Here is a 23,482-nt window from a genome sequence, read left to right on the forward strand (position 1 = left end):
CTCACATTTATTTTCATTCACACTCAATTTATGCTGTTCACAAAGCACATCACAGGCGTGCACAGCACAGAAAATGTGTCTCCCTAACCAGTAGGCTCATTCCAGCGCACGCCTAGATTTGAGTTTAAGAGTATAATTAGAACCCTATAAATTACTGCATTAGGAGCCCGGGGCGGTGTTTCTTCTTACCATTACTTGACACATCAGGTCTTTGCACCGAATATGTATTACCTTAAAGGAAATGTTTGATTTTAAAATCAGCCAGGGATACCTGACTTCCTTCGTGTCACTAGTCTTGCTCAAGACCCGCGTGTCCTTTGTGAAAATGTACTTTCAGTGCGGTACATTTCTTTCTTTCTTTCTTTCTTTTTTTCAACGAAGGCTTCCATTTTTCCCCCCACCTAGCCTGGAGCATTTACGGATACTTTCAATCGACAAAACAGTAGCTCTCCAGCTAGAGAGTGCCCTCCATCCTCAACCGTAACCCCAGCTCTGTTGGGAAGCGAGGGTCCCTTTCCCTCGGGTCCCCCCAGCCTCCTCCCGATCCCCTCGGAAGGTCCCAGAGTCGCCAACCACGGCGACGGAAGGGAGTCTCCCTGAGCTGCGAGGGGCGGGAGCGGAGGGGGTGCGGGGAGAGGGGCTGGGATCGGCGGACACAAGTCTCCGAGGTGGGGGACACCCTGCGCGAAGCCCCCCGCGAGCGAGCGGGCGTGGAGACGGGGGCTCCCCGGGAGCGCTGCAGGGCCGGGGGCGCGGGGCCGCGTGCGTGGACCTTGTCCGCACGCTCCCGCCGCCTCCGCCCGGCTCGCTCCCCGCCTCTCCCCACCCTCCGAGAGCCGTTGGTACAGTCCCGCCGGCTCCGAGAGCTTAAAAAGGGCCGGGGCCGCCCAACCCTGCAGATTTGGTCCTGATTTTCGGGCGCGGGGCGTCCCCTACGAGTCCAGATCCGCCACGCTGCTGGGGGCCGTCGACGGGGTGTCTTGATTACTTGGTGTGGGGGGGTCTTTAGGCTGCGGCACTCGAGCGTTGGGGGGCTTTGTGCGCGCGTGCGTGTGTAGCTGTCCAGCCAGCAGCTAAGGCCCCCCGGCCCCGGCTCCCCGGCTCGCTCAGCCCCCGAACCGCCGCGCAGCGGAGAGCCGCGCGCGCCGCCCGCTCGGCGAGGGATGGAGCAGACGGAGGTGCTCAAGCCGCGGACCCTGGCCGATCTGATCCGCATCTTGCACCAGCTCTTCGCCGGCGAGGAGGTCAACGTGGAGGAGGTGCAGGCCGTCATGGAAGCCTACGAGAGCGACCCCGCCGAGTGGGCAGCCTACGCCAAGTTCGACCAGTACAGGTGAGCGCGCGCCCTGGCCGCGGGAGCTACGGCGCGGAATCCGGGTCCGGAGAGGGATCCGAGGGCGCGAGGGGGGCGGGGTCTGGCCTCCCTGGGTCCGCCGCTCGCCGGCCTCTCCCGCACCCGCCGCCGCTACGCCTGCTCGCCCGCGGCCCGGCGCTTTGGGCAGAAGTGGATCACCCCGGCCCGGCCGGAGACTGCGGCGGGCTCCGGGTGCGGAGGCCGCCGCGCGGCCGCGGAGGGTTTTGCTGTCTCCTCGCCGGTCCACCTCCTTGTCTCGGCCTCGGGAGCCATGCGCTGCGCTCCGGCGCGGTCGCTCGCCTCGGACGCGGCGGGGGCGGAAGGACCCCCGGTGGCCCCAAGCACTCAGACTCCGCCCGGCCCGCCGCCGGGGGTCACCGACTGGCCGGACTGACGGAGCGTGCCCCAGGGGCACAAGGGGTGGCGGCTGGAGGACCCGATCCCCCCACCACCGCCGTTCTCCATCACTCGATCGCCTGCCGCCAGGCACCTGCCATCTGGCATTTTTGCCGGTTTACATAGCGTCGTGTGGTTACCGGCAGCTGTTTTCCAACTCGTGCTGCCCCTCCCAAGCCCATTTAACTTACCGGACTGAGGGTCTCTTTCTTTCTTTAATATTTCTTTATTTTTTGAGAGAAACAGAGCGTCAGCAGGGGAGGGTAAGGGAGAGAGAGAGACACAGAATCCGAAGCAGGCTCCAGGCTCCGACCTGTCAGCACAGAGCCCGACGCGGGGCTCGAACTCGTGAACCGTGAGATCATGACCAGAGCTGGAGTCAGACACTTAACCGACTGAGCCACCCAGACGCCCCTGCGGGTTTATTTCAGCCCATGATCAGGGGTGTGAGTTGAAGGGCTTCTTCTCTTTGAGCCCCCAAGCAGTGTGCTTTCTCGAATCCTCAGTTCTGAGGCTCTGGAATGTAAATTGAAGACCGCTGCTTCCCAGATGTGATGGAGGGAGAGTCCATGCAGCCTTGGCTTGGTGATATAAATACCAACGAATCTCCCTACCAGTCTGAGGGACCAGAAGTAAAACTAACTCACCCTGGAAGGTGGAGGTTTCTTTTCCGAAGGGCAGCTATCGATTCAGTCTTTATGGCTGGTTGGGCTGAGGGTAGGGAGAGGAGAATCCTTGAAAGATAAGACTAAGCAGAGATTGTGTTCGTTGGGAGCAGTTTTTGTTAGTCACCTCACCTAAACAAAGGTAGCATGCTTGTCAGCAAGGGCTGTTTCCTCTGCATTTTAGGGCTTGAAATAAAAAAGTGAAGCCTTCTTAAGATCCCCTTCGCAGCTTGCAGTGGCCCCAGGAAATTCTTTTGGTTCCTATCCTTCTGTGGTTGCCAATAAAGCCACCGGGGGCCACTTTTTAATTGTGCCACTGGCTCCAAGTAAGGAAGGGCTTCTTATGGGCCAGGGACTCTTTATCTTCCTCTTGGATTTACTCATGTACCTCATGACAGCTCTGTGACATAGGTACAATTTCTTAGCCTTTTTTTTTTACCACTGAGGAATGGTAGGCATTAATAAAAAAAATGGTTGGATGAGATGCATCAGGTCATACTTGTATCAGGGAGCTGCTCCAGGATTCAAATTAGCATTGTGTTCCAGATCCCTCCCTCCAAACAACGGCTAAACTTTTTGCAGACACAGGATGCCTTACTAGTTTTCTTTCCGGGTAGATCTATTTTTGACCAAGTGAAATTCATCAACCAGGAGAGACTGAGGGCTCTGAATCTGTAGAACAGTGGCCTTTCCAGGGGCTTGGAATTCATCTTGACTGACAAGCTCTAATTAAATCACTTGAGATACAAGCATTTGGATTGATCTATTGCACAGGTATGTGGGGTGCAACGAATGAAGATAAATAGGTGGGCAGTTGGAGAAGTGTGGAGGGAGAAAAAGGTAGGAGGAGAGAAGTCATTTGGGTGGTATTTTTTGCTTGGAATGGGTATCCTAGCCTTGCAAAGGATTCTGATCTCTGACCTTGGGAAGGCCAGTGCAGAAGAACCAGGACAGACTATGTTCCAGTGTGAGCCAGACAGTAATTTCTCTGGAAACAGTCCCAGAAAAGCAACAGGAGGGCCCTTAAGACTGGTAGAAGGAGAAAGAGTGTGTGTGTGTGTGTGTGTGTGTGTGTGTGTGTGTGTGTAACAAAATGGAGTTTATTGTGAATTATAGGCTGTGTGCACAGACCTTGCTAGGTCATCAAGGGATACAAAGTTAGCCCTGACTTTGGAAAGCATTACTAATCAACTCTCTCTCTCTACTGGCACCTGACCTCCTGCCTCTCGAGAGAAAAGGAGAGGAAGGATCATTAGGGACATAAGTGATCAGACTATGTGATGAAACACTACCCCAAATAAGGGATAAAGATTCCTTGTCTTTTTTTTAAATTTTTTTAATGTTTTATTTATTTTTGATACAGAGAAAGACAGAGCATGAGAGAGGGAGACGCAGAGAGAGAAGGAGACACAGAATCGGAAGCAGGCTCCAGGCTCTGAGCTAGCTGTCAGCACAGAGCCTGACGCAGGACTCGAAACCAAAAACGTGAGATCTGACCTGAGCCGAAGTCGGAGGCTTAACCGACTGAGCCACCCAGGCGCCCAAGATTTCTTGTCTTAAAAAATAAATTAAACAAATGTCATAATTATCAAACTTCACTAATTAGATGATATGGATGATAACCCCCTTTTTAAAAAAAATTCTAATGTTTATTTATTTTTGAAAGATAGAGCAGGGGAGAGGCATAGAGAGAGACAGAGACAGAATCTGAAGTAGGCTCCAGGCTCCGAGCTGAGATCTTGACCTGAGCAGAAGTCAGACACTTAACTGACTGAGCCACCCAGGGGCCCCTGGATGACACCCCTTTGACCAATAGAAACTTGAAAATGGGTTTTTTTTTCTGAGGATGTGCTTGTGGTAGTTTTGATTTGGGATTTTTTTGGGAGGCCAATTACTGGTTTCTTCTGGAAAAGGTTTAGAGTGTTATTTACTTCCCTCATGTCATTTCCTTTGTTGTATACTTAAGTCATTCCTCATCCTATTTGTGGAGGACTTTTTATTATGAGTGCTTTTGAATGTGGTTTGTGTCTGGGCTATAGGGAAAATTAAAGGAGAATCCTAAAAACAGCTCTGTAATGAAACCTTGTTTCTTATGGCTTAGCTACAAGAGAAAAAAAATAGCAACTTTCTTGCACACAGCAGCAATGCCCTTTGCAAATACCTCTGTGACAAACTTACTCCTTTTATCAGTTTCAGCCTGTCACGTGGAGAATCAAGGAATTTGCTTTTCTTTCCCGTTACCTGTTTTCTGCCGTTAATTAAAGGCAGCTATAAACTGCTATAAACATGGTGATTCCAAATACAGAAATGTCCAAAATGAACTGTGAAAAATTATGTGTTCATTTTAAGTTGTTCAGAGGAAGAAATGTTAGCATTGTAAATGAGCCATGCTCTGTGACACACTTCTTTTTCCCCGGTGCGTATTTCATCAACCAGATTCAAACTTCTGAATACCTTCCTTGTAGGTATACTCGAAATCTTGTGGATGAAGGAAATGGAAAATTTAATCTAATGATTCTCTGTTGGGGTGAAGGACATGGCAGGTAATACAATTATTCATTTGCAAATACTTAATAAATTCTCTCTAGTCCAGCGTAAGGAAAGGACAGTGCCAGAATGGTCACAGGTCTCGGGAGGGACCAACACATCTCATGTTACAGTTATTTTGTTCACAATGTCCCAGCAAAAATTCTCATGGGAATTAGGGTAAGAGGGTTAGGCATACACCATGGGTGTCAAAACCAGCCCCCTAAATGAGTAGTAAATCAAAGAAGGTATGTAACTAGTTTAACTTCATCTCTCTGTCTTCTGTGGAGTTTAAGTACATATGGAATTTTGCTAAAACTTGACCTCTGTGGTGCTTTGAAATATGCAAACAATGGCAGGACCAAAGACCAAAGGGTCCACATTTGGACCTAGAAAAGCTGTTCACCAATTCAGAAAATTTCTTTCGACTTCAAGTTAATTGTTGACTGTTAACTTTTGTAGTTCCCTTTTTAATGTTTTATGGAGAGGGTAAGGCAGCTTAAACTAATACCAGTTCTTTGAAACTTGGTTCCTTCATTTGTCCTTAGTTGATACATTTGCGAATTATTATCTCGTAAACAGATCCTTCTCAGGCTTTTGAGAATGGTACAAACAAAAATTGCAGACCCAGTTTTGATGGGAGAAAGGAAACCTGAATTTATGAAATTTGAGGGGGAGTTAGGTCTATGGAAATCATTTATTTACTCATGGAATGCAATTGTTTGCATTCACTCTCAATATGTTTTAAAAACAGAATATACGTTAAGAGTAGTAGTACAGTAAAACCTTGGTTTGCGAGTATAATTCATTTCAGAAACATGCTTGTAATCCAAAGCACTTGTATATCAAAGCCAATTTCAAGAACCATTGGCTCAGTTGTGATCACGTGACATGTATTACAAGACATCGCTTGTTTACCAAGTAAAATTTTTTTAGAAACGTTCGCTTGTCAGGGTCCCTGGGTGGCTGAGTCAGTTAAGCATCTGACTTCCGCTCAACATGATCTCACCGTCTGTGAGTTTGAGCCCCCTGTCGGGCTCTGTGCTGACAGCTCAGAGCCTGGAGCCTGCTTCGGATCCTGTGTCTCCCTCTCTCTCTGCCCCTCCCTGCTCCCATGCTCGCTCTCACGCTCACTTTCTCTCTCTCTCTCTCTCTCTCTCTCTCTCTCTCTCTCTCTCTTCTCTCTCTCAAAAATAAACATTAAAAAGACAAAAAACTAAAAAGAAGTGTTTGCTCATCTTGCAGAACACTTACAGAACAAGTTACTCGCAATCCAAGATTTTACTGTATTTTATATATCGCCCTGAACAGTGTTAATTAAAAATTGATGACATTTGCAAATGCCACTGCAGCGGTTTGTGGCCTGTCCCCATGATAGTACGCAGCAGCGAGCTGTGGGCAGACTGTACTGCACATGGGCGTCCTGGACCGTCTCCTGAGCTCAGTTGTCTTTTTGTGTATCTATAGCAGTATCCATGATCACACTGACTCCCACTGCTTTCTGAAGATGCTGCAGGGAAATCTAAAGGAGACATTATTTGCCTGGCCTGACAAAAAATCCAACGAGATGATCAAGAAGTCTGAAAGAATCTTGAGAGAAAACCAGTGTGCCTACATCAACGGTAACCTTTGAAGTTTTGTATCTGAATTGGAGTCACTTATTCAGAATATATGCACGTAGATTACCACCCACAAAAAAGGCATTTCCTGCCAAGTCTTAGGACAGAATCGAATATGAATTTACAAAAGTAGATTGTAAGGGAGTGAGGCCATGTTCGAAATACTAGTCTATGTGTTAGAAATGTTCTGGAAATGATTAAGAATGTGAGCTATAGTCCTTGTTTATAAAATGCATGCAGCATACTTCTCTATTCTCAAGGGCACCTTTATAAAGCACATTTTTTAGCAGTGATTTCTAGGTCTTCTACCAAGAGTTCATTCATTTTCCTAAAAGTGATTTGGGAGAGGCAAATGCTTTTTAAACAGGCTGTGATTAACATCTTTTTTTTTAATGTTTAGTTTTTTGAGAGAGACAGCATGAGCAGGGGAGGGACAGAGAGAGAGGGAGACACAGAATCTGAAGCAGGCTCCAGGCTCTGAGTTGTCAACACAGAGCCCAACACAAGGTTCAAACCCACAAACCCTGAGATCATGACCTGGGCCAAAGTTGAACATTTAACCAACTGAGCCACCCAGGTGTCCTAACATCGTTTTTCTAAAGAGGATAGTAACTTTCTTTTTTTATTAAAGTTTTTCTTTAACATCATTTTTATTTATTGTTGAGAGACAGAGCATGAGAGGGGCAGAAAGAGGGGAGACACAGAACCTGAAGGAGGTTCCAGGCTCCGAGCTGTCAGCACAGAGCCTGACAAGGGGCTCAAACTCACAAACCTTGACATCATGAAGTGAGCTGAAGTTGGACACTCAACCAACTGAGCCACCCAGGCACCCCAAGGATAGTAACTTTCCAAATAGCCTGTTAAGATTACAGGAGATGATTTTTGATTTCCATCTATAAATGAAATTGCCAGCACATAGGAAGAATAAATAACTCGGCCAAGGTCGCTCAGCTATTAAGTGCCAGTTAGCATTTGAACTCAAGCCATTTGATTCCAAAGCCCATACTCTTAATGGGGATACTATTCCAATGATGTAAAGTAAAATATTACAGAGATTTCTCTGGTCATGTAGCTTCTTTCTTCTTGTATCTTTTTTTTTTAAGTTTGTTTATTTATTTTGAGAGAGGGAAAGAGAGAGAATCCCAAGCACGATCCGTGTGGAGCCGGACATGGGGCTTGAACTCATAAACTGTAAAATTGTAACCTAAGCCAAAACCAAGAGTCTGGCGCTTAACCAACTAAGCCACCCCGGTGCCCCCTTTCTTCTTATATCTTAAAGTCCCATTTGGGCTTTGATACTTGGCCTAAATTTGCTCATTTGTTTAAGAATGCAGGCCACTTACGAAGCTCAGACTGTATGGGACCTTTTCTCCCGCCTTCACAAAACTAGAGGTGTCCATTTCTTATGTGGTAGGAAGCTGTTAGTTGAGGACTGCCGTATGTGTAGGGCACACCAGGTTTCCAAGAGCGATTTTGTTGTCTGTATCGCTCACAATGAAGCTCAAAGCCTTTCAGCATAATTACTTTCAGCCGGAGTCACAGAGTCTATGAAACTAGATTAGATCTTAAAGAATAAGTGCGCTTTCTTCAAGGGTCTTTGATCCAGAACCTACCAGAGCCAAGCAGTGAGTGATGCAGGGCAGGAAAAAGGTTGGGGTACTGGTGTGTGCAGGCCACACCGTCTACAGCAGGGGCGGTGACGGCCACCCATTTCCCCACCCACTGTTTCGATTTCTTTTTCCACCCAAGTGGGAAATTCCCATTTTTACGGGACATGTTGCCAGGTGGTGAAATACTGGTTGGGATAAGCTGAATGTGTCTATAGATGAATTTCCCATAAGCTCAAAAGCCTAAAAAGTTTAACCATTGATTTTTACGGACACAGGAGGAGTACGGATGCACAGTGGTCAGCGGGAGGGATGTTTCGAGTACAGGAAGGAGCGTGAGGGCAGAGGAGGCATTGCAAAGAATCAAAACTGTTCAGGAATGGTCTTGCTGGAGGGAAGGGCAGTGGGCTTGGGCAGGAGGCGTAGGAGGGTGAAGTGAGATCAGGGCCTGGGCCTCTAAGACCAGCAAAGAAGTAAGAGCCTGCTTTGGTCGGTAGAATTCTATCAGACGTGTCTCGACACGTGTCTCGATGGATTCCGTAGCAGCGTGCAACACAGGGTGGAGGAAGGAGGAAATTGGGAAGGAGACCAAATTACTTATCGTAAGGCAAGTAGTAGACAAGCCTGGTGTCCATAAATATCACCAAGAAAAGGTCAAGGTTACTGTGAAAGATGGTACACCATGGGCATGAAGGAAAGGAGGCAGAGGTGGATGGGTGGGTGGATGGATGGATGGATGGTGCATGGGTGGATGGATGGATGGGTGGGTGGGTGGATGGATGGATGGGTGGGTGGATGGATGCTGGGATTATTAATAGTAGGTCCAAGAGTTTCCAGGGCTTCCATAAAGGAGGATGGCTAGGATTGGCGGGATCTGTGCTTGCAGGATTGCTTGACTTTCATTGGGTAGCATATGCACGTCCACTTGGAGAACAGTAATTTACCTAAGGGACAGTCATTACTTAAGAAGGTGGAACTTGTGTTCAAAATTGTTCTTAAGCCAGTGTTTTACGGGCAGTAAGCTATAGAACCAAAGAGGTCGCATCTGTGAGAAGTATGTCTGATATTTGGAAATGAAGACACTGCTGAAGACCCCAGAAGTTGTGAGTTGGTGGAAGGTGGTCTTGCCATGCTCTGGCTGGGAGGAGAACCTTAGTCTTACCCTTCTCTCATGCAAGATCAAAAGCACAAATCATAAAACGGGCACCAAATTAGGTGCCTACGTTAACTACACTCATTACACTGGAGTCCTTCCTTGATTATTCTTCAAACTCTCCTAACTGTAAATTTCTTGGGGGGGGGCGGGGGGAACAGAGTGCGAGCCCCAGAGGGGCAGAGAGAGAAGGAGACACAGAATCCAAAGCAGGCTCCAGGCTCTGAGCTGTCAGCAAAGAGCCGGATGCAGGGCTCAACTCACAAACTGAGAGATCAGGACCTGAGCTGAAGCCAGACGCTCAGCCACTGAGTCACCCAGATACCCCAAATTATTTTCTTTTCTTTCTTCTTCCTTCCCTCCCTCCCTCTTTCCCTCTGTCCCTCCTTTCTCCCTTCCCCCTTCTTTCCATCTCTCCTTTGTTCCTTCCTTCCTTCCTTCATTCATACCTTCCTCTCTTCCTCCCTCCTCCTCCCCCAGGGCCCCTAGACTTGCTTCAGTGTCAGTTGGTTTATCTCTGAGCCAGAGCTCAGCTGACACCCTGGAGAACCCTCACATCATTCAGTCTTTCCCTTCGTTTCCTCTGCTGATCCCCCTTTTTCCTGATATCCTCTCTGCTTCCTCAATGACTTTGTGTGAAAGGGTTCACGGAAAGTACATTTTTGAGACCACACATCCCTAAAGGTCCCCAAAGTCCATCCTCGCAACATGGTGATAATGGAGCTGAAGGTGGAATTAGGACCTAGGCTCTTCTCTCAGTGAAAGTAATCCCTTGACTTTTAGCTTCCAGTCATCTTTTTGAAAGCCTGGTGCCACTCTGATTCTTAAATCTTTCTATGAAACTATTATTTTCTTTCTGAAAACTTTGGGATTTTCTCTTTCGGAACCTTTTCCTGACCCAAGCGTTATAGTCATGTCCCTTGTTTCTCAGCCATTGTGTTGGGTTCTTTTTCCATGGGTTCTTTCATTCTGGAAACCTGTGTCCTTCTAATCCAGAAAATATTTTCAGGTTCTTTCTTTGGCATTTGGTGTGGTTCTGTTTCTGAAACTCCTACTACTCAGTTAGGAAACCTCCTGAACTGGTCATCTAGTTTTTCAAAAGTCTTCTCCTGAGTACTGTTTGTTTCAAGTTGTTTTTTGGAGAGGTTTGCTTTGGCCCTTTTTAATATTAGAGATCTTTTCTTTTATTAAAAAAGAAAGATCATTTCTTTTATTAAAAAAATTTTTTTTAATGTTTGTTTATTTGAGGGAGAGAGGGAGACAGAGTGTGAGCAGGGGAGGGGCCAGGCTCCAGGCTCTGAGCTGTTAGCACACGGCCTGACATGGGGCTTGAACTCATGAACCATGAGATTGTGACCTGAGCCGAAGCCAGAAGCCTAATCGATTGAGCCACCCAGGTGCCCCTTAATTTTTTTAACATTTTAAATTTATTTTTGAGAGATAACTTGTGGGCAGGGGAGGGACAGAGAAAGAGGGAGACACAGAATCTGAAGCACCTTCAGGCTCTGAGCTGTTTTTAGCACAGAGCCCAGTGCAGAGCTCAAACTCACAGGCTGTGAGATCATGACCTGAGCCGAAGTTGGACACTTAGCCCGCCAAGCCACCCAGGTGTCCCAATACTAGAGATCTTGCTCAATACCCAGGGGCCTTGGCTGTGTGCTAATATTTGAAAATCAGGGGCAGAAGACAAAAATTAACTGATAGCTCTGAACACAAGAATGGTGTCCGTCAACTGGACTTCACTCTAGGATCATCTGCTGTGGTTTTCCCTTGAAAAGCCAGTGGCGGTATCTTTAAGAGCTTTATGCGGGAGCCCATCAGATTCCTGAGAAGTTGCTTCCCAGCACCACAGTCTGGAGAAAAAAATCCCGTCTGGCAGCATTCCTGCAGCTAGGTGGTGAAGAAAGCTGGGGTCTTGGCATCCAGTCTGTAAGTCACTTGTTCTTCTCCTGGTATCCGCCAGTCCTGAGTTCATGTATTCTACTCCTTCTAGACGAGAGATCCCAGACTTCTACCCCGGGGAATGGGGGAAGAGTGGTAAAAGAGATTTGAGCCTCTACTTAAATAGGCTTTCAACCAGTTCTTGGATTTTTAGCCCCATCTCCATCCTCATTTCCAGAAGTATCTGTGCTGCCAACCCCTAAGCTTTTGAGATAGATACAGATATAGATATCATATGTTAATGTATACATATTTATGATATCAAGGTATAAGTGAGGTTATGAGGCACCTGGGTGGCTAAGTCGGTTAAACATCTGACTTTAGCTCAGGTCATGATCTTGCAGTTCATGAGTTCAAGCCCTGTATCAGGCTCAGAGCCTGAAGCCTGCTTCGGATTCTGTGGCTCCTTCTCTACCCTTCCCCAGCTCACGCTCTGTGTCTGTCTCTCAAAAATGAATAAATATTGGGACGCCCAGCTGGCTCAGTCGGTAGAGCATGCGACTCTCAATCTCGGGGTCATGGGTTTGAGCCCCATGGTGGGTATAGAGATTACTTTCAAAGAAAAATGAATAAATGTTAAAAAAAAATTTTAAAGATATAAGTGAGGTTCATTTACATAAATATTGTATATATCGATAGATATAGATAGGATATCAAGATAGAAGTCAGGTTACTTTTTGGCTCTCCCCATGGGTGGCTAAGGATTTTACTTCCTGCCCCTGGCAAACTTATTCATCTTCTTTCAAGCTCTCAAACTTTTATTGATGTTTTCCCTTCTCCCATTTTTTTTTTTGTCTTCATGGGTTGCTGCCTTTTTAAAATTCTTCTGGGTAGAGCGGGTTCCAGAAAGAGTACATGTCACTTATTATCTTAAACTGGAAAGTCCCGTGGAAGTGATTTCTGTTAATTCCAGCCGTGTCCGATTGATGTAGGATCTTAGGAGGATGACAGATTTTTACCTGCACGTGTCACTTAAACTCCTTCATCCGCTTCTCCTTCGCGGGTATTGTATAGATTCCATCGGCTTACACCGAGTAGAAAACATCAGCCATACGGAGCCCGCTGTCAGCCTCCACTTGTACAGCCCGCCGTTTGACACGTGCCACGCCTTTGATCAAAGAACAGGCCATAAAAACAAAGTCACCATGACATTCCACAGCAAATTTGGAATCCGGATTCCATTTGTAAGTATAATTTCTCTCTTCTCGGTTTAAGCGCTTTGTCAGTTGGCCACATTACACTGTACGCATTGCTTGTTTTGTTCTAGATATTGTTTGAATGTCTTGTGGTAAGTATTCTTAAAGTGAAGAATGAGATGAACCTTAACTTGGTGGAAAAGCCCTTTCATCCTAAATCTTTTCTTTTCTGGAGATGATATGGTGATAGTTTGCATTTATTTAAAATAATGTAAATTTGGGGCACTTGGGTGGCGCAGTTGGGTAAGCATCCGACTTTGGCTCAGGTCATGATCTCACAGTTCATGAGTTTGAGACCCACATTGGGCTCTGTGTGGACAGCATGGAGCCTGGAGCCTCCTTCATATTCTGTGACTTCCTCTCTCTGCCCCTCCCCTGCTCCCACTCTGGCTTTCTCTCTCTCAAAAATATATAAACATAAAATGTTTTTAAATAAATAAGTTAATTAAATAAAATAATGTAAATTAGATTTATTAAAACGAATTATTTATTGAGAAATTTTGAAAAGTAAGCTCACTACTAAAGGAAATGTATTCTGAGAGACCCTGAGTGGCTCACTTGGCCAAACATCCGACTCTTGATTTCAGCTCAGGTCGTGATCCCACAATCTTGAGATCAGGCCCTGCATTGAGCTCCATGCTGAGCGGGGAGCCTGCTTGGGGTTCTCTCTCCCTCTCCCTGTGCCCCTCCCCCAGTCATGCATTCAGGTACTCTCTCTCAAAAAAAATTTTTTTAATAGAAAACGTTCCCTCTTCACTTATTAGAGAAATAAGAATAAAAACTGTATTATTTGATTTAACTATTATTGCTGGGACTTAATGTTCATGGACCTAATTGACAGCACAAGTCCTTTGCATAGTTCACCTTCCCAAAGTCAGGGCTCTGTTCTGATGATATAAATACACTGGCCTGTTTTGATTGCCAAATAGTAGTGATACTGTTTAGACCACCAATAAATGAGAGTAGACTCTAATGACATGTTTCCCCTCGAAGGCTAAGTGCTGCCTCCTGAAAATAATAAGGGAGCCACCGGTGATACGGTACAGCAATCTTCTATGTCTGGTGAAGTAAATTGGCCACTTAGGAGAATGATCTTGGAATAGTAACAGGAATGTCCAGAAATAGTACGTGAAAACCGACCCTGGAAACTCTCCTCGCAAACCTTAAAGCACAGCTTTGGAGGGAAGTGAGGGCAGAATGTCTCAGGTGATTGCCCCGCTTGGTTTTCTGCATTTCGACCCCCAAGAAATAGTTATTATCACGGGAACAAAACTACAGGGCTCCACCGCCAAAGTCAAGTTGACATATGCTGCTAGCAAAGCAGGACTCCTTAGGAACAAGCCAAAAGGGTCTTATGTAAAAGACTTACACAATTTTCTTTTTCTTTCTTTCCAACAGACTGCTTCAGGATCCCTGGAGAACAACTAGGAAGCACCAAATCCTCTAAGGTTTTCCTCTAAGGTCTGCTACAAGTTTTGCCTTGGACGGGGAGGCCTCTACTGTCTGCTGTCCAACAGTACACTTTGCAAAGCCAATACCTAGATCTTCTGCAAGGCGGACACTGATTGTAGGGCATCGAGCAAGCAGATAGTGGCCTGAGCTCCTGCAGAAGAAAAATCCCACTGAAGGTACAATAGGCCTCGTAATTGTAAAGGCCAAATGGAGTGCTCACTTGGTTTTATCCTCTAAATTCAGGGGAACTGCAGTGGGAATGTCAGTGAAGGTTTTTACAGCTTTTGGAAACGCTTTGGTCCCTGAACTGTAATTTGCAATAAATAAAAACCAGATACCATAGACATCAAATGCTCATCTTGCTAGTTGGCGGAGTAATTGTAGATGTCTTTAGTATCCTTTGTATGTTCTTAATATTTTCAGAGAATTTTTTGGATCTATGGATTTTATTTTTTCAGTCTTACTTTACAAATTCCTGTCCTGTACATAGGAAGGTATTGTAGGTAGAGAAACGTTAGGCGCTTTGCCATTTGGTAATGAAAGGAAGGGCAGACGGTTTAGAAAAGTACACGCATCCAAACGCACACCAGACCAAAACCATGCGTCTAAAAACTCCCCTCTAGGAGCGCCTGGGTGGCTCAGTTGGTTAAGCGTCCAACTTCAGCTTGGGTCTCATGGTTCGTGAGTTCAAGCCCCTCGTCGGGCTCTGTGCCTAGAGCCTGCCTCAGATTCTGTGTCTCCCTCTCTCTCTGCCCCTCCCTGTTCGCACTCTGTATCTCTCTCTCAAAAATAATCATTAACAAAAATTTAAAATAAATAAATAAAAACTCCTGTCTAAACATGCACAGTGGGGGCCACCTGGGTGGCTCATTCCAACTTCGGCTCAGGTCATGATCTCATGGTTCCTGGGTTCGAGCCCCGGTCAGGCTCTGTGCTGACAGAGAGCCTGGAGTCTGTTTCAGATTCTGTGTCTCCCCCTCTCTCTGCCCCTCCATTGTTCGCACTCTGTCTCTCTCTGTCTCAAAAATAAATAAACACTTTAAAAAATTGAAAAAAAAATAAACATGCGCAGCGGTTATGGTCAAAAACTTTGTACTGCTACTGAAATCGCCAAATAATTTTAATAAAACTGGATTTGAATACAATTTAGTGTTGTCTTTCTGTTTAATATTCTTTAGTTCATATCTTAGATTTAGACGAAGTACCAAGAGCACAACAAAAGATACTTTTATGGGGGTGCGTGGGTGCCTCGGTTGAGCATCTGACTCTTGATTTTGTTTCAGGTTATGATCTCATAGTTCGTGAGTTTGAGCCCCACCTTGGGCTCTGTGCTGACAGTGTGAAACCTGCTTGGGATTCATTCTCTATCTCTATCCCTCTCCACCCCGCCACTTCTGCCAAGGTCCCGCATTTTCTCTCAAAACAATAAATAAATAAAAATAAATCTTTTAAAAAGACACTTTCTGATCTCACCCTTACGGTGTGAGAGGGTCAAAAAATGAGTTCAAGAGAGCTCACCTTCTCGTGTTTCACAGCTGTTCACGAATTGGCCAGAAGTCCCAACCCAATGGCCTCTGGCGCTTGCAGTTCACTGACATAAGCAGGTTGCCTGACAGTTCTGTGGGGGTCTGTAGGTGTTTACATGCAAATTGGCTTCCAGCAATTAAAAACAGGAGGTTTCCTAGAAGAAGGTGTAGATTTCTAGCTTCGTGAACATTTCCAGTTCCTTCACTGCATTTTCACTGATGTCTGTTAGCTGAGCTCTGCTCTGGCCGCCTCTCCTGTCCGTGGCCGCATCCGGATTTCCTGTTTCTCTGTTGATGTTACTTACAGAGGCCGCACAGGCGTTTCAGTTTGCTGCCCCTGCTTCCCGCAGTCATTTTAGGAATATCTGTCATAAACTTGGAGTTCATTATCTCCAGAAGCTTAATTAGAAAGTGAAGTCCTTTGGGTTGCCCGGGTGGCTCAGTCATTTGAGCGTCTGACTCTTGGTTTTGGCTCAGGTCATGATCCCAGGATCGTGAGATCAAAACCCATGTTGGGCTCCGTACTGAGCAGGGAGCCTGCTTAAGATTCTCTCTCCCTCTCTCTGTCCCTCTCGCCGGCTCACTCTCATGTGTGCATACACACTCATTCTCTCTCTAGAAAAGTCCTTTGAAGATGCTTCTATATAGGTTATTGCTTGTGTTCTTTACACCACACTACCGTCTCAGAATTATATTTGCTTCCTCTCACTTTGGAGAAGGATGCTAACAGTTTACTGCGTGCTTACTGCATAGTAGGCAGTGTTACCAGTTGTCCAGATGTACTAACAAACTTCTGGAAGGTTTCTTCATGAATTAGGTCTTTTATTGGCTCTCTACTGCTACCTGAATGTATTTCACTACACACTTAGTGCCTTAAAGCAACCACAAATTACTATCTTACAGCTCCGAAGAGTCCGAAGTCTGACCTTCACGGCGTTAAAATCTAAATAACGGCAGGCTTGCATATCCTCTCTGTGAGTTCTGTGTGAAGTCTGTTTTATTGAGTGTTTTCCCCCACCTTCTGGAGACTGCCCGCATGCCCGGCTCAGGGTCCCCTTGTCCATCTTCAGGCCAGTAATGGCGGGCTGAGGGCTGTATCCGGGCACTCCGACCCATTCTTGGCTCCTCTTCCCTCACTCAAACCACCAGGAGGTGTCTGCATCTCTAGGTTGTGCCCTTCCATCTGTAAAGTCTCTTGACACGTGAGATAACATATTTATAGGCTCCGGGGATCAGGATGTGGATGTCTTGAGGGGGGCGGTCATCCTACCACAGTCTGTCTTCTTCTTCCCAGAGCCATGTCCATCCCACGTGCGAACTAGAGTCACCCCATCCCAGGGTCTCCATCACAGTCTCCACTGGAAGTCCAAAACTTTGCCCAGTCTCCTCATTTAAATCAGGTATGGGTAAGGCTCTATCATCCGTCTGGGCCACCATTAGTCCCCATATGTTGAATCGCTAAGCCCGGTTTAGAAACCTGCCGAGTTTATCGAACCAAGTTGTTGGGACTTGACCCCAAGCACCTTTTAAAACTCATTCTAAGGGCGCCTGGGCGGCTCAGTTGGTTAAGTGAATGACTCTTGGTTTCGGCTCAGGCCATACTCTCTTCTTGATCCTGAGATTGAGCCCCCCATCAGGGTCTGGGCAGAAAGTGCAGAGCCTGCCTGGGATTCTCTCTCTGCTCCTTCCCTACGCCTGCATTTGCTCATACTTTCTCTCTCTCTCTCTCTCAAAATAAATAAACTTTAAAAGAAAAAAGCAAACCCTAGCCACTGTCCAACTGATTTCACTGAACAGTTTAGGATTATCTGAAAAGTGTTCTTCCTTTTTTCACTCCTAAATTACCTAATCCTACCAATAATATGCAAGCCCTATAGGGTGGAGACATTGTTTCATTTACTACCTTCTCCTGAGACCTTAGATCAGACCTGACCCAGAGCAGGTACTCAATAGATACATACGAAGAGAATGAAGAAAACCCTTGGGGCGCCTAGGTGGCTCGTTTGGCTAAGCATCTGGCTTGTCTCAAGCCCTGATCTCATGGTGTTGGGAGTTCAAGCCCTGCATCAGGCTCTGCCCTGTCAGTGCAAAGCCTGCCTGGAATTCTCTCTCTCTCTTCCTTTCTCTCTACCCTTTTCCCACTTTCTCTCTCCAAATAAACAGACTTAACTTAAAAACCCTCAATCTCCTCGTATAACAAGTTTGCCTTAATGTATTCTGATGCTGCCATCCTTTCCTTGGGTCACCAAATCGCATGCATTATATTACTTTTTATTAAGTTCGGAAATTCTGAGGATCATACTTTTAGGCCAGAGACTTCTTTCATCCAGCCCATGTCGATGGCTTATCTCTTGGCATGACTTCAATGGTCATGTATTTAGACAAACCAATTGATGAAGGGCTTTTAGATACATTTCATGGGTGGAGACAGCATTAATTATCCATTTAGCAATAGGGCCTAGCCTTATTTTATTTTATTATTTTACTGACTCACAGACCACTTTGAAAACCTCTGAATGGGGGTGCCTGGGTGGCTGTTAAGTGTCTGACTTCGGCTCAGGTCATGATCTTGCAGTTTGTGGGTTCGAGCCCTGTGTTGGGCTCTGTGCTCGGAGCCTGAAGCTGCTTCAGATTCTGTCTCCTTCTCTCTCTGTCCCTCCCCCACTCATGCTCTGCCTCTCTCTCTCAAAAATAAATTATAAAAAAAAGAAAAAGAAAACCTCTGAATGATAAAGTTCTCTCCAGAAAGCCCAGCAACACTGTAAATTTGCATACAATTTCAGAAAAGATTCCTAGATCCTCCTAGGGTCTAAATTCCTAGATTCCTAGGTTCCTAGGTTCCTGGATCCCCAGTTAAAGAACCTTGTTTTCTGTTTTTAAGTTTATTTTATTTATTTTGATTGAGAGAGTGTGCACATGAGCCAGGGAAGGACAGAGAGAGGGAAGGAAAGAGAATCTTAAGCAGGCGCCACCCTCTGCTCTGAGTCTGATGCAGGATTCCACCTCACAATTGTGAGATCATGACCTGAGCCGAAATCAAGAGTCAGATGCTTAACTGACTGAGCCACCCAAGCGCCCCAAGAACGCCATCTTATTGAGCCAAAGCTTGTGGGAAGTGATGGCTATTTGAGTTCATTTTCTGAGATAAGAGGGCATTGGCAGGCTAGACTACTAGTTAACATTTTAAAAGTTACAAGGGGGTTTCCAAGAAATGCCATAAACTGGTGCTACCTTGTCCAGGCACGTCCACATATTTCACAAGTTCCGGTCTCTATGTCTCTGAAGACATGAAGGACATTTTAGACTTTCACAACTTTATGTATGCAGTTAGTAGATGTTTTCCTTAAAGACATGTGGGAAAAAAAGGAAAAGTGTATAAAATAGTGAAATAAGCCAGACACAGAAAAAAAAAAAGAACAGTGTATGATTCCACTTTTAGATGAGGTACCTAGAGTTGGCCAATTCAGAGAGAAAGAAAGTGGACCGGAGCTCCAGGGAGGAGGGGCCCCGGGGGAGGGGGAGTTAGTGTGTCACGGGTACAGTTTGGAGCCATGAAATGATGTTCTTGGGGGCGCCTGGGTGGCTCAGTCAGTTGAGGGACCGACTCTTGATTTCAGCTCAGGTCATGATCCCAAGGTCGTGGGATGGAGCCCCGGGTCGCAGTCTGTACTAACTGTGGAGCCTGCTTAAGATTTTCTCTCTCCTCTGCCCTTCCCCTATTTGTGCTCTCTCTAAATAATACATATATTTATATATTGATATAAAATATGTATCCATTTATATTAATACATATATTAATTTGTTATATAAATATCAACATTTTATGTTAAAATAAAACACAATTATAATATATTTAAATATTAATATATAGTGTATATTATATAAATATATATTTTACAGAAAATAGAAAAATAATATCTATATTTAGAAAATGATTTGCTTGTAGATACTGGTGGTAGGGACACACTGTTGTGAATGTATATGATACCACTAAATTGTACATTTGTGGCTGGTTAATGTTAAAAGTATTATGTATATTTTTCCATAATTACAGATATTTTTACTGGTGAAACTTACAACATGCTCCATCGTGAAATCGGTGAAGGGGATTAAGAGTACACTTATTGGGGCTGACAGTGGGAAGGTTGCTTCATGAGGAGAGGACAATGAAGGAATGAGTTTTAAAAAAAGTACATTCATTGTGATGGGCACTGAGTAATGTATAGATTGTTGAATCATTGTATTAGATACATGAAACTAATATCCTGAAACTAATATAACACGGTATGCTAATTATACCTGAATTTTTTTTAGGATTTTACTCTTAACCTTTACTCTAAATCCAACATGGGACTCAAACTCACGACCCTGAGATCAAGAGTCACATGATCTACCAACTGAGCCCGCCAGGTGCCCTTATACTTGAAATTAAAAAAAAACACATCACTTCAAAGGCAGAGGACTTGACAGACTCATGGGTATTCCCCAAAGAAAGCTCTACTCTCTTTTTTTTTTTTGGACAAGCTCTGTTGGTTAAGCACCCAACTCTTGATTTTCACTCAGGTTATGATCTCACGGTTCATGGGTTCAAGCCCTGTGTCTGGCTCTGTGCTGACAGTGTGGAACCTGCTTGGGATTCTCTCTCTCCCTCTCTCTCTTTGTCTGCTCCTCTCTGCTTGCGCATGTGCACATGCACTCTCTTTCTCTCTCAAAAATAAATAAATATATATATTTTTAAAGTATATGGAGTTTCCCTCTCTAAAAGTAACCTTACGACTTTCTGTGTTTGCTTACTTTTTTTTTTTTTCATTTATACATAGTGTGCTCTTACAAAGAGAGCTTTCCACATCGGAACACAAACATTTCGTTCTTATGCAGCCTCGGGGTCATGGTATTTCCATCACTTGAATGTTCCCTGGTTTAGTTCACCAATCCCTGTTGTTGGACTTTGACGTGATTTTCCGCCTTCCACAACTGCAAACAGCTCCATGATGAACAACCGTGTGCATAACATCATTTCACAAGTATCAGCTGACACACTTCTTTATTACAAAACTAACAAGATAACTCAGCCCCAGGAAATGAGGTGACACCACAAGGTTATGGCAAACTGCCCTGGCTGGAGAGTACCCCTTCCGAGCAGGACTTGTCCGCTGATGTCACTACTTGCCATATGAAGGCTTCCCCACTGTGCAGTGGTCAAGTGCATTTGTGTGGAGCCTCCAAGCCTCTTGGAATCTTGAGGCTCACAGAGATTACTTATCACAGGCGAGAAAGAAACACATGTATTTGTGGGAAAACCAATGATCCGGTCGTGATCAGTTTGGAACTCTAACCGCCCTCAACGGGGGAGTCCTTGCTTTCCTTATGTGGTTGCTGGTTTTTTTAATCACTGAGCTTTCTGACTAGTGGAGGTGGGAGATGTGATAGCTTTGAAATCACGCTTCCCTTTGCGGGGGAGGTGTTGGTATATTTTGTTTCTTTTTCAAATAATTCACAAAAAGACTTAAAGGCGCTGTGTGAGACTCAGGTCTGCTGAACATGGTTCCAAACACTGAGTAAAGCCAAAATCAGTGGTCTGGGGACATCCTTCCTTATACAAGTTCTGTTTCATATATTTATATTTATATATCCATACACTATGGTGATATGTATAATGTTTACCTAAAAGCACGCCTGGAAAAATTCCTGGCCCAGCAGGGATCGAAATATTATAGAACTAGAAATTAATCGAATGCAGTTGAGGGTGGATTCACTTTCAATGCCAAGAGCCCTCCTCAGCACACTGTAGCAAAGAGACAAAGTGTCATTACACTATAGGTCTCTGCAGTGCACCTTTCAGCAAAAGCTGTATGATTGTAAGTTTATGCATCTATGATTCCTCTAACTGATAAATATAGAATTAAAGTATCGGGCAATCATGAAGATGAAATGTACTTGAGTGAGCACTGAGCCCAGCAAGTCTTATTATAAATAGAGAAATGGAGGCAAGTGAGGTGAAAGTTAACCAATACGCCTGAGCAATGCAATGCTAGTGCAGGTTCACACACACGGGCTGATATCCAGGAATTCCACAAGCTGACTAGTAGATGAAAATTGATCACAGCAGGAGAATTTACATTGTGGGAATCTGTCAATGCTATAAATCAGGGTAGTTTTCTTCCCTCAGAGAGCAGACATTCCATTGTGTCTAAAGTCATTCAACCAAAAGACAATGTTTGCTTGGACTATTTAAGTATGTGCATTCTACCTTTTTGTTTTTATTGCACTTTATTTTTTTTTACTTTTTATTTTTTAAATTTTGTTAATGTTTATTTATTTTTGAGAGAGAGAGAGGGTGTATGAGTGGGGGAGGGGCATAGAAAGAGGAAGACACAGAATCCAAAGCCCGCTCCAGACTCTAAACTGTCAGCACAGCTCCCCACAAGGGGCTCGAAACCACGAACCATGAGATCATGACCTGAGCTAAAGCCGGTCGCTTAACTGAGTCCCCAGGGGCCCTTGCACTTAAAAATTTTTAAATTGCTTTTTGCGTATTTAGATATATGTTGTTACTTCAGAGAAATCCTTTAAGGTTAGACAGGAATATTATTGTTCTCCACCCCATTTCAGAGATAAGGACATGTAAACACAAGGTAGATGAAGTAGTTTACCTAAGCACACACAGCTAGGTAATGGAAAAACCACAACACATTGGTTCTGCTCAGGACTCATTGGACCTTTGGCAAAAGAGAAAAGCTATTGAGCAAGGACAGAAAATCAACAAGGGCCCCCATGCAATGGTGTCTCTATGTCTTTCCTGTCTGAAATCTATCAACTGGTTGAGATGTTGTAGTTTAAAAAAAAACACTCATGAGGTATTCAGGCTGGATGGCTCAGTTAAGAGTCTTTTTTTCCCCCCAAGTGGATCCAATTAGTTCTCATGTTATAGCAAATGTTGGGACAGGGTTGTGCTTTATTCTGATGTGACAGGTCACAGGTTATATAATTCTTAGGGTTTAACATAACCCAGGATTCCATATTGTTTTGATGAAGACTCGCTCAAATGCAGTTGACAAAATGTAACCTGAATGGACTAGAACAAAACAAGCTCATAGAACTCAGCCAAGGGTGGATCGAAGGATCCAAACTGATTTTTAGGACTCTATCTTGCGCTCCATATTTTTTTACTCTAAAGTCTACCCTTGTGGCATTATTATCTCCAGGCTCACAACTTCGATTTCAATTTTGGTAGCATAAGGGGCTATTTCTTCCCAGTCTCTCAATAGGTATATGGACTCTGATTACATCATATGCCCATCCCTGACCCATTTGTACGGCCAGCAGGGTATGATCTCTGCCCTGGCCTGAGTCATGTGTTTGGAGTCAAGGCTGAAACAAGGTCCACCAAATCAAACGGCTTGGTGTGGGGGTTGGGGTCACCAAGGAAAACTAGAATTCCGCTATGAGAAGAAAGAAGAAGAAGAGACTACACAGTAGGCGGAAAATCAACAGATTTCTATTCCATAGGAGCTCGCCAGGTGTGTGTTGAGTTAGTGAATAAATGAGTATGGGGTAACGTAAATATAAATCAAGGAACCAAGGGCGCAGAACGAAGGATCATGGCAACCAAATCACCTTTTTTTTTTGCCCCTGATGACACCATTTAAACAATGCAAGGCTAATTGTTTTTCTTTCTCTTCTTTTACTGGTGAAACTTATAAGACATTCCATCACTCAAGAGACAGAGGACTTTCCAGGTAGACTCATGGGTGTTTTCCAAAGAAATCTCCAATATCTAGGGGTGCCTGGGTGGCTCAGTTAAGTATCTAACTTTTGATTTGGGCTCAGGTCATGATCTCGCCATTCATAGGTTTGAGCCCCATCTCGGGTTCTATGCTGCCTGCTTGAGATTCTCTCTATCCCTCTGTCTCTGCCCTTCCCCCCTCTCAAAAATAAGAAAGCCTTTTTTTAAAAAAAAAAAAAAAAAAAAAAAAAGGAAAACTCCAATATCTAAATATCCTCCATCAAACCCATATCAAAATTCTTCCACCAGGATTACAGGCTT

General features: G+C 44.8%; 1 protein-coding gene and 1 non-coding gene across 2 annotated transcripts; both read left to right on the plus strand.

The window, feature by feature from the left end:
- Nucleotides 1–868: 868 nt before the first annotated feature.
- Nucleotides 869–14,260, plus strand: CDO1 (cysteine dioxygenase type 1). The gene is made up of 5 exons (XM_029941325.1): nt 869–1,333; nt 4,881–4,958; nt 6,409–6,563; nt 12,276–12,445; nt 13,856–14,260. The coding sequence occupies exons 1-5, from the start codon at nt 1,164–1,166 to the stop codon at nt 13,883–13,885; spliced, it is 603 nt and encodes a 200-aa protein (XP_029797185.1). The 5' UTR covers nt 869–1,163; the 3' UTR covers nt 13,886–14,260.
- Nucleotides 11,732–11,804, plus strand: TRNAE-CUC. The gene has a single exon. It is a non-coding gene; the product is annotated as a tRNA-Glu (tRNA).
- Nucleotides 14,261–23,482: the final 9,222 nt, after the last annotated feature.

Source organism: Suricata suricatta, chromosome 6, assembly GCF_006229205.1.
Source record: "Suricata suricatta isolate VVHF042 chromosome 6, meerkat_22Aug2017_6uvM2_HiC, whole genome shotgun sequence".
In the NCBI taxonomy this organism is placed as follows: domain Eukaryota; kingdom Metazoa; phylum Chordata; class Mammalia; order Carnivora; family Herpestidae; genus Suricata; species Suricata suricatta.